Source organism: Tribolium castaneum, chromosome 4 (assembly GCF_031307605.1).
Source record: "Tribolium castaneum strain GA2 chromosome 4, icTriCast1.1, whole genome shotgun sequence".
Taxonomy (NCBI): Eukaryota; Metazoa; Arthropoda; class Insecta; order Coleoptera; family Tenebrionidae; genus Tribolium; species Tribolium castaneum.
The window spans coordinates 8,162,946-8,174,083 of record NC_087397.1 but is presented as its reverse complement, the minus strand read 5'-3'; the positions used below and the strand labels follow the sequence as shown (position 1 = coordinate 8,174,083).

Here is an 11,138-nt window from a genome sequence, read left to right as displayed (position 1 = left end):
CACATTCACAGTGCAGCTTTTGAGAGCTTTGACTTGTTTATAGCAAGTTGCTAGGTGTCTTCCATACAAACAAATAAACTTTTGGAGGGAAAATTGACTTTTGCCTCAAATTTTATAATGTACTGTGTTTTACAATATATTGATTATCTCAATTTCAAAAGGTTTAGAGATACTTCGTCGGCAACTGTATCAAGTTTGCAATCTTTAGACGAGGAAGCTAGCAATTCGACATTGTATTTTAACCCCAACTGTATTTTACAACTAATCCTGGATTACATTTGCACAGAAGCACATTTAAATGTGGACGGTATTTCTTAAATAATATTTAAAAAAAATTGATTTTTTTGTTTCAAGGTAATCATTACGACATGTGTAATGGAGATGGTGATCTTTTGGGTATAAAGGATTACAAACCGAATGCTAGTGGTTTGACTATTTTTCAGAGAAGAGAGACTTATTTTATTGTGATTCTTAAGAGTTGGTTGCAGTTTAGTAAAATATTGAGTCTCATATTGGCAAATTCTAGGAAATGAGAGTGGGACCGCTATTGAAGAAATAACACCGCTTCTACATCCTCAAAGTGCTGCTTATCAAAATCTAGTCAAAAATATGAATAAGAAGTTGAACAAAAAGAGGAGTTCCTTGACAAAGGTTTCCTTTATATTTACACTTCTCGTCAAGAAAACGCAACATTCTCATCAATTTTGTTATGCAGGGAGGGTCAGCAAAAAAGCGTTTTTCACTACATCTCAGGAACTAATAGTTGCATAGAAATCAGTTTGTGATTAAATTGAAAAAAGGTTTTGTTTAACCATGCACACAACTCCTCCGTAAAAATAAAGGTACAAGATGTTTCATATAATTTTACGAGGCCTGTGCCTGTAAAATACCACCAACAATACATATTCGGATACGCAGTCGATTAGAGATTTTGAAAAACTGGATAGTCTTCTCTAACTTGTTCAAAAAATTACAACGCTTTTACAAAGTTAGTGATTAAAGTGAATATATTAGAACTGTTTACACACTTCTGACTGAATTTTTAGTCAGCATAGCATGAATAACAAAAGAAGGCTGAAGCTCATCCCTACACCCAAACCGTCATGAACTGACCCATATCAAAATGTTTTTATTTCATATTTACAGTCTCTTAAGTTTATGAAAAAATTACGGAAATATGATAAGAAAAAACTTAAACATATTAATTTATTTCAGAAAGTTGCGTTTTTTTTTGACGCGAAGGGTAAGAGATATTTAGAAAACAATATTTTTTACAGAGACGCACCAGTAGCAGCAAGCACAGTATAACATCCCCCCATAGCTCAAACCCGAGCACCATAAACAACTCAAAAAGACGCTTCAGTGCAAAAATTTAAAAAATTTGTTTATTAATTAAATTGACTACAAGACACATTCACAATTTGCTCTTAGTTTCAAATTCTCTTTCCCAATCCTTCAATTCTGGCACTTTCAAATTGGTTGATTTTCCATGTCTTCCAAACCCCTCAGCGAATCTTTTAGCCCCCGCGATTGACTCAGTCCGCACCACTTTAACTCCATTCTCTTGCTCGTATTTCAAAAGATCTAAATACGCTGAACTAAAAGCCGCATTATACGTTGAATTCCGATCAGTCAGCAGACACTCTTGAGGAAATTTGACTAGAGAATTTGCGAGTTGGATTGCTTGACCCAGGGCTAGCACAAAGATATTTTTTTAATTGAAATAAACTTCTGATCAATTTAAAATTAAGTTGGTAACATGAACAGTCAAAGTCAAATGTTATCAATAATTCGGCGTTACCAACTTAATTCAGATTTAAAATCAGAAATTTATTTAAAAGCAAGGTACCTGTGCCACATGCCACAATCCTATTGGCTACCCCCCACTCAAACGCTTCTTTGGCACTGAGCGAACGCCCCGTGAGGATTAAATCTAGCGCTCTTGATAACCCCACCATCGCTTGAAGCCGCACTGTGCCCCCATCGACTAAAGGGACCCCAAAGCGTCTACAATACACCCCCATAACTGCAGTGTCCTCCATAACGCGCAAATCGCACATCAGAGCCAACTCCAAGCCGCCCGCGACAGCATACCCACTTATGGCAGCCACCATTGGTTTTTTAATAAAACGTAACGTGGGGCCCTGAACGAAAAAGATGAAAAAAATTGTCTACAATTAATGAATGTGTTTACTATTTGGCCTTCGGGATTCAACGCAATCTGAGTCTCGTCCACCTTTGACAGGGATTTAAGATCGTAACCGGCACAGAAGTTGCCCCCAGTCCCGTACAAAACAGCAGCTTTGAGTGTGTTATCATTTTCGAAGTCTTCAATAGCCTCACGGAGCAGATCCGCAGTGCTGGGGTCAATGCAGTTGCGTTTTTCAGGTCGGTTTAGACCAATGGTAACGATTTCGCCAATTTTTTCGGTTAAAACCGCTAGGTTCAGAAGTTAGGTTCTGATCACTAATTATAAATGGACTCACTTTTAGGGCTATTGCTGTAATGTCGTATTACAACTGATGGAATTCTTGTTACCATAGTTCTGTACTTTCACTGGTTTGGGGTACTTTAACTATAAAAAACGAACGGCCTTGAAACCGGATTACATAACCTCAATTTTAAGTTAACTCTTTTGGGGCTATTGAGGTAATGCCGCATTATAATTGATGGTATCCTTGTTGCCATCACTAATCGATTACTTGGAGCGTACTTTAGCCAAAATTTATCAACGGAGTTGATACCGCATTAGATAACCTCAACCATTTGAAAAAAAAAGCACATTGACGAAATAGTTTTTTATTAATAAAAAAACATCAGATTACAAAAAATAACTTATTTATCTTCCTTAAGAACGTGTTTCTTTCGTTCTGGCTCATAAGGCACCTCCCCAGGCTTCGAATGAGCCCTCCTATTAGCTTCCTTCCTCTTGCCCTTCTCTTTAATTGTTCTTAGTTCATTTTGCGCGTTATATATATGTTTGGGCACATGTCTGTGTCGCGCTATTCTTCGCACTTTAGGATGTGTGGCGTATTTTTCTTTAAGAGCTTCACTGTAGTTCAAAGCAGCCCTTTCTCTAGGTTTAAGCTACAAAAATTTTATTAGGGACTAAAATTAATTATGAGTTGACATACAGGTCCTAGCTTTTCAGACGCTCTTGCTTTCCAAATTCTAATGTTCATTTCGTCTGATCCACTTAAAATATACTTGTTATCAAGGGTCCATTGGACACAGGTCAGACGCTGCATGCGTTTTGTGTGATAAATTTCCCTTGAATGGCCTTTACTTGTCTCAAATATCCTTACTGTTTTATCATAGCTTCCGCTAACGAACTCGCGACCAGTTGGGGCGTAATCTATACTGGTTACAGCCCCAACATGGTCCATATGGATGTTTACAGGCTGTTTCAAATTTCGGGTATCAAAAGTATACAAACTGAAAAAAAAACAACTGAAATTCTTCAGTAAATATCAAAGTTATCATTTCAGCTTATAATTAGAGTAGGCATTGCTAAATGAGCGTTGCCATAGTGATGTTAGGAATCACCATAACAACAATCAGCGTTGCTATGGTTATTCCTAACATCACAATGGCTGCGTTCCTTGACAATGCCTACTCTAATTCTAAAATGAAACGATCACTGAATGTGACAGTACTTGTAGTCCTCGTTAGCCCCCGTGAAAATGAAAGCCTCCATTGGGTTCCAAGAAATTTTGTTGGTTCTCAACTTCATAACAACTTTTCGTAAAGGTGCACTGTCTCTCGTATCATACAAAATGATACTCCTATCGCTTGCACAAGACGCTAATATATTGGTTTCTATTGGATTAAACGCGATGTCGTGCAAACTGTCAATACCCCACTCAAACGTTTTAACAGGTTCGTTCCTTGTTTCCTCCCAAATTTGACAAATCTCCCCACAAGTTGCAAAAACGGGATCACTGATGTGATGGGTAATTCCTGTTAACACTGTCTTACTTAACACAGTATTAACAGGCTCTTCATCTTCGCCAACATCTGGGGCTTTAGATTTCCAGGTTTTGATAGTTTTGTCATCTCCAAGAGTTATGAAGTGTTCCCCTGAAGGATTATAAGCGATACCCCTCACAACACCTGCATGGGCGACAAACTCGCGAATGCACAATTTTTGGGGTAAATCCCACACTCGGATTTCCCCATCATAAGCCCCACTGATTAAAATTGAAAGTCTGTTAGGGTGTTTGGAGATGCATGAAACGCCGTCTCTATGACCGTCTAAATTGCCAACAAATGGTTTAGCGAAAACTTTTTCTAGTTTGACGGCGTTTACGGCTCGGGTGTATTCACGGGCTGCTTCAAAGGGGTGCAAAGCTGGATCGTAGTTGCGAGGAACTGAACAAAAAAAATCTAACTCTTTTCTCAAACTTCATATACGCACCTTTATGAATATCATGTTTTGTCTCTCTGAGGTAATCGTCCGGGTTCCTACTAATCACTTTTACCTTCATTTTACAGTTTTTGTTGTGTCACATAACCTCAAACTTCGCTACTTCACATGCGATTGACGTAAACGTCAAAACTAGTAACCTAGTAACCGTGCTAGTAACTTTAGGTTTGGGGTGTTGCTTCACCTAGCACTTTGGAGCGCGGGAGTTTGGTTCAAAAAAAAGTATGGATTATAAATAAAGTCAAAATTTATTACAAGAAATAAATAAGTAATATACAACTGGAACCTGTACAAGTGTTTAACTGTGCAAGCTTACGGATTAGACATGCCATTTACGTAATAAACATTAGATGAAACAAAGCAGGTATGTATGATGCACACAGAGATAACAAAAGGAATTAGAATAATTAACCATCTTCGTGACTAGTACACAAAATTAATGAGATGTGTAATTTCGACGATTGGGAACGGGTTACAGGTGCGTGCGTTAATTTGAACACTTTTCGTTTTAACATTAGGTCAACAAGTTACAAAGTGTAACAACAATACAAACAATTGACGAAACAATGGTTGCTCTTAAAATATAGCTCGACGATGGCTCTCAAGAATTTCAACTTTTATTTTTGTATATATTTACAAAAAATTCACTGCGCATAATATACGACTAGGTCACTTAAATTAATTTTACATTTACATATAACAGATTTCATTGGTCCAACAAATCACTGACAAAATTCTTAAGCAAAATCCACTACCAGCAACGTTTGCTTATAAAAACACGACAGAAACTAAACAATTTCGCCTCAAGTTGAAAGGAAACAAAACAAGTCAATTTGTTAATAAGTACACTAGTAATAAATCGTGGAAACACTTTATTAATGTTATTCAAGGTATCACAAGGTACACAAAATTGCGTCTTTTTCTTCACATTTTCTCGACTAGTTCACTGTCACGGCGACACTTTTGGTTTTAAACGTTTAAATCAGCCATCATTTTTCGGAAATCCGCTAATGTGTTGTAGTCCGGGTCCAAGTCAATGTCGGCGAAATCTCTCTTTGAATCCGATTTTACGAAACTGGGATTGTACCGACTCAGAGATAGAGGACACGGCAGGAGTTCGGGCATCACAGAATGGTGCGTTATCAACGACGTCAGCGTCGTAAACTCTTTCGTAAAGCCCTGCAACAAGAAGGCGAACGTTAACAAAAACACAAAAACACAATTAGTTAAAAGAATGGCCACTCCCGGGACTTTACGAGCACAGTTAGCGATTTATTTTATGACGTACTACATATTTTACCGACCCTTCAGCGCTATTTGTATTTATTGCAACCTTATGGAATTTGAAAGGTTCCCGAGTGATAAATAAGCGTTTTCGCCAAACTAGTGACGTTAGGGAAATAAATAAATTCCAGTAAACTATGTTAACATTAAAAAATTGAAAAATATATACCATCACGTTGAAATTTCGTTCGTTTCAATCATATTTTTATCCCGTTAATTCCCTTCTAAAACCGACTGAACATTGTTTATAACAAATTTGGATAGAGAAATAATGAAAAAGACAGACAGCCAACAAAGCAAGTTCAACAAAAGCTTTTAAAAATTGAATATTTTTGTTCAAAAGAACTGCAGCAAAAAACCTCGTTGTAATTTAGCGATTTATCGTCCTGAAATAAGTTTCTAGCCCCAAAACGAGCTAAATTGTCCTAAATAAACGCAAAAATGTCAAGCTGGATTTAATTTTACCTTTTTGACAAAATTTTGTAGAGCATAAGTAAGTTTCTCACCCAAAAAAAAGATAAATGTAGGGAAAAAGATCATTTGCAATCATTCGCATCTAAGTAATTTTTTGTGTTATGTATTATTCTAAAATTCCTTCTACGCCAGAAACCTGTAGCTGAAATCTAGGGCTGATTTTACACGACTGATGGTTTATAAAAAAATTGCGTTTATACGTTCCAATTTTATAAAAAATATATTTTAAATATTTCAAATCAGGTAATTTACTTTTAAAAGTAGAATGATTTTAAGCAACATAGCTTAAAAAACGTAAGATCTAGATTTTAAATTTTTGCGCAAAGTTCCAATAAGTGCCTAAACCCTGCGAGCTTTCGGCAAAAGCTCGCTGATAGTGCAAGAATTCGCCCAAGTTTGTTTTATCTTTTGTTATCAACACAGCCGGTGGTAATTTAAAAGTTTCGTCAAGCCCCTATGTTGACGTTAAGGTGTGGCCCCGGGTGCCTAGTCATCGTTACACTTTGATACCCCTGTCTTTGCCAAACAATTGCGCCCCACCTTAATTTTGTAGCCTTTATTCGTCCTGACGATGAGGTAATGAGCGATGCCCGTTGGCTGAAAGCTCCTCGGCACTCTGAGCGAAAGCGCAAAACAGCCCGGCTTGCTGGTGCTCTCCCGCACCATGAAAGCTCCCACCGGCTCCTGCGCCAGTATTTCCAAGGCAATTTCACGGGGTATGCCGGCCTGAAACCACGGAGCCGTCCTGAGCTCGCCCTCCTCTTTGTTATTTAAAGAATCGGTTCTTTCCGGAAGCGGAGGTGGCGTCGGCGTTAGGCCTAATAACGTGGTTTCAGTCCCGGTTTGTGGACACGAACTGGAACTGCTCGAACTAATCTGCGATATCCTTTTCGATTTGAATTCTTGCTCCGTGGAAGCGGGCGAGTTTTGCAGCAGTCGGCTGTTGTCGATTTCTATGTGCTTGGTGAGGTTCGAGTTGATGCTTTCGACGATATCGTTTTTTAAGCTATCTACAACGTTCGTTTTATTGATGCGATTGTCCGCTTCGGTGGTTGATTCGTTGACGTAGCCGCCCGAGAGCGGCCGATTCGTGGGACTCCCCGGAGTGCTGTTATTTTCGCTCACTAAAGGACAGCTGTCTTCGTCGTTGTCGTGGTGGTTGCCAGTCAGCCCCATTGCGATCCGCTTGATCAGGGGCGGTTTTTCAGTCATTCTTTTATATGAATTCATTTCGGTCGGAGAATTGCTCTCGTCGCTGCTCGGGGTGCTCTGCTGGGACTGGGGCTTCTCAGATGGACCTAAAACGTTGTATTTATGGGACGGCTTCAGACCGGGAATTGTGGTCGGCGGCGCTAGACGCAAAGTCGAAGCGTCGGAATTCGTCAGTTGAACATCCATTTCGCTCGACTGATTATTGTTTGCTTGATGCGACGATTTATCTTTCTTCAACGTGACCGATAATTCTTTCGTCTGAAACAAATGCAAACGCATTAAAAGTCTGCACAGATTTAATGGATAGCTGGGGAAATACAAATCCTTGCATTCGTCCACGTTACTTTTTTAAAGGGTCGTAATAAACTCAACAGTACTTAATTCAATATGTACCTACAAGGGGTCAAAAATATTATGTAATTATATTATGTAATGTGTTTGCTCGAAGTTGAGACCGCAACTCAAACTTTTCGTAACTTAAACGAGTATGGAAACATTTCCCTATCAAAATTCACAAAAATCTTTCACATATAATAAAAATAACAGGTAGGTACAGCAAAAATTACCGGTACTTTGTTAAGTAGAAAATTGCCACTACAATGTTGTTTCGAGTAGTTAAAAACGACACGTTTTATTAGTTTTTTGAAACGTAGAAAAATAATAATGTGAATTATAACTATCCACATACTGTATACACCGTGTCTCAAGTTTCGTGAGCCGAGAAAAAATAAAGTTTTTTAACCAAGTGCGATTTGTGTAATATTTGGGAACTCATCGTCATCTAGGAATGTTTATATGGTTTAAAAAAATTAAATTATATGTAACATATTAGGGCTATAAGGGGGATATTTAGCGCAAGTTTTTCAGGTTCTTTGCGGTCAAATAATTGTGTGTTTGTGGTCAGGTGTTTTCTTGCATTTCTGGCTGAAAATACCGTGTTTTTGATTGATATGAGGACTTATTTTTTCAGGTATCAATTAAAAATAGTAAGAGACGTTGATCTCGATGTTTTTTTTTTCAAAAAATCTGTGTATATGACCCTTTAGGTCTTCCTAAACACAAAGGCAATGCTGTTTTTTCAATCACAACTTAGATTTTTATTGGCCATTGTGAAACAGGGTTAGTCACTTTTTTTAATTGAATTGGATTTTTTTGGATTCCTGAAATGACGGATTCATTTTTTCATCATACTGAATTGAAAAAAAATCTTTTAGGACTTAATTGAATTGAGAAGCTCGGTAGAACCTCTATAAAAAAAGGTAATATGAAACTACCAAAGAGATGGTGCATGGAAGTAAAGAAAAAAATACGTATAAAAGTAGTTTAAAGAGTTTTGTTAAAATTGTGTTTAGCCAAAGGTTATAAGAAAATTCCGGTTTATATTTGAACCCCAAGGTATAGCGTTTTTGGGTTTCACTTTCACACATGTCATCTCCCTTAAATTTGACCCCAAGACTTATCATTCTGTATCTAATATTATAAATACGAATGTGTACAGACTATCCCAAAATTCGCGGAACAATTAGCTCTTCGACAAACTCGTAAGGTGAGTCTGCTAAAAGTATAAAGATTTTGTGATTTTTTTAACCGCAAATAGTATTCTATGTAGCGCTATCTAGTTGGCCTAAGTTCCTGTTTACGATCCGATATACAATAGTTGTGCAAATTTTTTGAAGGGTGAAAATTTCATCAAGTTGTTTTTTAATGTCTCATAGGAATACCTTAAAAATTTGGAACAATATCAAAGCATCAAATGTTAGCGTAAATAATTCTCTATGGTTTAGATTATTCATTTATGTTTTTACTCGAATATAAATATTTATTTTTATCTCGGCCATAAAACCAACTGATTATTGGAAAATAAAATATAGGAAAAGTGTATTGTTTATAAAATTAAATTAGAATGCTGATTGACTTGTACAGTTTTTTAATATGAATTCGTGCCTAATCGTGGGAAACCCTTACCCAAAGCACTTTATTCGTTTGTGTTTGATCCAATTGCGATGCAATTACGTCTTGAAAAGTGGGTTGTTTCTGCAGCTGCGCCGCGTAAGCCATCCGAAAAGCATTTCCAACAATCGAGTTGAGTTCTTCGGCCTGGAACAAAAATTACCAACAATAAATAGTGCGATGACAGAAGTTTTTTACTGGGTCCCAAGTGTGACCATCAGTGTTATTTTTCATCAAAGTTTCCCTTTCAAACAAGTTCCATTAATCACTAGTAATCGAAGATGTTCTCGACTTGACGTTACGTGCGGTCAAGTGATAAATTGGCGAAATGATCGCTGCCGCCGTCCACTGCTATGCAAACAAAAGAACCGAAATCGACGCTCATATCGACGCTTTTAGGATGACAGAGCTTTCAACAGAGCTGGACTTCTTTATGGACATTCTTCCGATGCATGCGAATAAAAATTGAAATTACCGAACGTTTTATTAAGTAACCGTAAAATTTCGCTGCATTTAATGATAGACACAGTAAAAGCAAATTGAAACGACGGGTTTATGGTTACTGGGAGTTCGTGGATTCATCTGTCTATTCCATGTTGTTATTTCATTTTTCTCAAAGCGATGGAAACCGAATAAAAATAAAGCCCCACTAGGGATTCCATAGACGAACTTTTATTGCACTTATAGAATTTCAGTTTTATTAGAAATGCTCCAACACACCACTGTTAACTTTATTTCGCCCAAGACAAATCGATGCAACTTTATTAACTCCTCTTTATTTCTAATTTAACGCAATTTTTGATTCCGGGAAATCATTTCTCCATTAACAATTTGATTCATCAAAAATGATATAATTAAGCTATCAGCCGACTACCGCAAGCTATTCGTTACTTTTTTCAGCATAATTGGGATAATCATCACATTATGTTTTTTAATAGAAAAATGTCTGTAAAATCAGTGTTACAGTCTGCTAATGTTTTTATTGTATGGGGCGATGAAGATGAATGTTGCTTTTAAGGTCAGTGTGGGAAAAGCAAAATGCAACTGGATATGCAGTGCTCATCCATTACTCAAGAGAGGATCATTTGGATTAGCTGTTATGCGGTAACCGAGTCCTAATCAATCAAAACGAGTTTAAGTCAGAATGCATCCGTTGTATGCTCCTGATAAATAATTAATGATGGTGTTAAGGAAGTGGAAAAGAAACGTGGATAAAAGTGCAAAAACAGTGGATTTCTTTAATCCGAATTGACGGTTGAACGGTAATCAAATGACTTTAGTTAGTTGGTTCTCTCCCGCTTCGTTTTATAATTAAAGTAGCCACAGCTCGTTAAGCTAATTAATGACTTTGCTTATTCTTATACGAAGTCAAGTTCTCGACGAGGGGAGTGTGTACTTTATCATAATTCTTGTCTTGATTTTATTTTCGGTCTCTCGAGGCCGCTTCAATTTATTCAGCAAATGAAGTGGTTAATGAAACCTTCAAAAACACTCGATTATTTACCCCCGCATTAACTTCCACGTTTATTTTATTAGTAAGTTGATTAGCGTCCCTCAACTTTATAATTTGAAGTTTCTCATTCATCATACATTAGCCAAATTACTTTCGTACATGTATCACATCCATCTCATTTTGTGGCACTTGCGAATGTCAAAGTTAAATATTTGAGCTTTCTGTTTATTGTAAATGGTTCCGGACCGCAGCATCAGTCACCTGTCCAAGTCCCTAGGTCGTGATTAAATTGTTGTACCAAAAGCGTAGATGAAATATTCGGATACGTGATAATTACAC

The 11,138-nt window shown here is 37.3% G+C and overlaps 3 protein-coding genes and 1 non-coding gene across 7 annotated transcripts in view; 1 reads left to right on the top strand and 3 right to left on the bottom strand.

Moving 5' to 3' along the window:
• The first annotated feature begins 180 nt into the window (after nt 1-180).
• LOC103315137 (uncharacterized) lies at nt 181-3,187 on the top strand. Its single transcript, XR_010333877.1, has 4 exons — nt 181-307; nt 355-477; nt 527-651; nt 1,278-3,187. It is a non-coding gene; the product is annotated as an uncharacterized LOC103315137 (transcript).
• Nucleotides 1,364-2,745, bottom strand: LOC663646 (probable enoyl-CoA hydratase). Its single transcript, XM_969682.4, has 4 exons — nt 2,487-2,745; nt 2,195-2,439; nt 1,850-2,144; nt 1,364-1,695 (listed from the first exon to the last, which is right to left on the bottom strand). Exons 1-4 carry the CDS (start codon nt 2,539-2,541, stop codon nt 1,415-1,417), a joined length of 876 nt encoding a protein of 291 aa, XP_974775.1. The 5' UTR covers nt 2,542-2,745; the 3' UTR covers nt 1,364-1,414.
• Nucleotides 2,784-4,578, bottom strand: LOC663659 (uncharacterized protein). 2 transcript variants are annotated; one of them, XM_015984979.2, is made up of 4 exons: nt 4,418-4,578; nt 3,657-4,371; nt 3,135-3,450; nt 2,784-3,087 (listed from the first exon to the last, which is right to left on the bottom strand). In XM_015984979.2, exons 1-4 carry the CDS (start codon nt 4,485-4,487, stop codon nt 2,836-2,838), a joined length of 1,353 nt encoding a protein of 450 aa, XP_015840465.1. In that variant the 5' UTR covers nt 4,488-4,578; the 3' UTR covers nt 2,784-2,835. The 2 variants fall into 2 exon arrangements, with proteins under 2 accessions (XP_015840465.1, XP_974788.1); XM_969695.4 differs by having other exon boundaries at nt 3,135-3,435.
• A 77-nt stretch (nt 4,579-4,655) lies between these two features.
• LOC663672 (EGFR adapter protein) overlaps nt 4,656-11,138 on the bottom strand; it is a 109,718-nt gene continuing 103,235 nt past the window's right edge. For all 3 annotated transcript variants that reach the window (XM_015984963.2, XM_015984967.2, XM_008203176.3), the window contains 3 exons: nt 9,362-9,493; nt 6,725-7,654; nt 4,656-5,605 (listed from right to left, as the gene is read on the bottom strand). In XM_015984963.2, the coding sequence (XP_015840449.1) occupies nt 5,396-5,605; nt 6,725-7,654; nt 9,362-9,493 (1,272 nt within the window). In that variant the 3' untranslated portion in view covers nt 4,656-5,395. The remainder of the gene's footprint in view (nt 5,606-6,724; nt 7,655-9,361; nt 9,494-11,138) is intronic.

What these genes read in the sequence shown, in the direction of transcription:
- LOC663646 (XM_969682.4), bottom strand. Translation starts at nt 2,541, where the DNA reads ATGGTAACAAGAATTCCATCAGTTGTAATACGACATTACAGCAATAGC. An exon ending in TTACAGCAATAGCCCTAAAA is followed by an intron (nt 2,440 to 2,486) that starts GTGAGTCCATTT and finishes TTCTGAACCTAG; the next exon opens with CGGTTTTAACCGAAAAAATT. An exon ending in TGAATCCCGAAGGCCAAATA is followed by an intron (nt 2,145 to 2,194) that starts GTAAACACATTC and finishes TTTTTCGTTCAG; the next exon opens with GGCCCCACGTTACGTTTTAT.
- LOC663659 (XM_015984979.2), bottom strand. Translation starts at nt 4,487, where the DNA reads ATGAAGGTAAAAGTGATTAGTAGGAACCCGGACGATTACCTCAGAGAG. An exon ending in AAAACATGATATTCATAAAG is followed by an intron (nt 4,372 to 4,417) that starts GTGCGTATATGA and finishes TTTTTTGTTCAG; the next exon opens with TTCCTCGCAACTACGATCCA. An exon ending in CGTCTGAAAAGCTAGGACCT is followed by an intron (nt 3,088 to 3,134) that starts GTATGTCAACTC and finishes AAATTTTTGTAG; the next exon opens with CTTAAACCTAGAGAAAGGGC.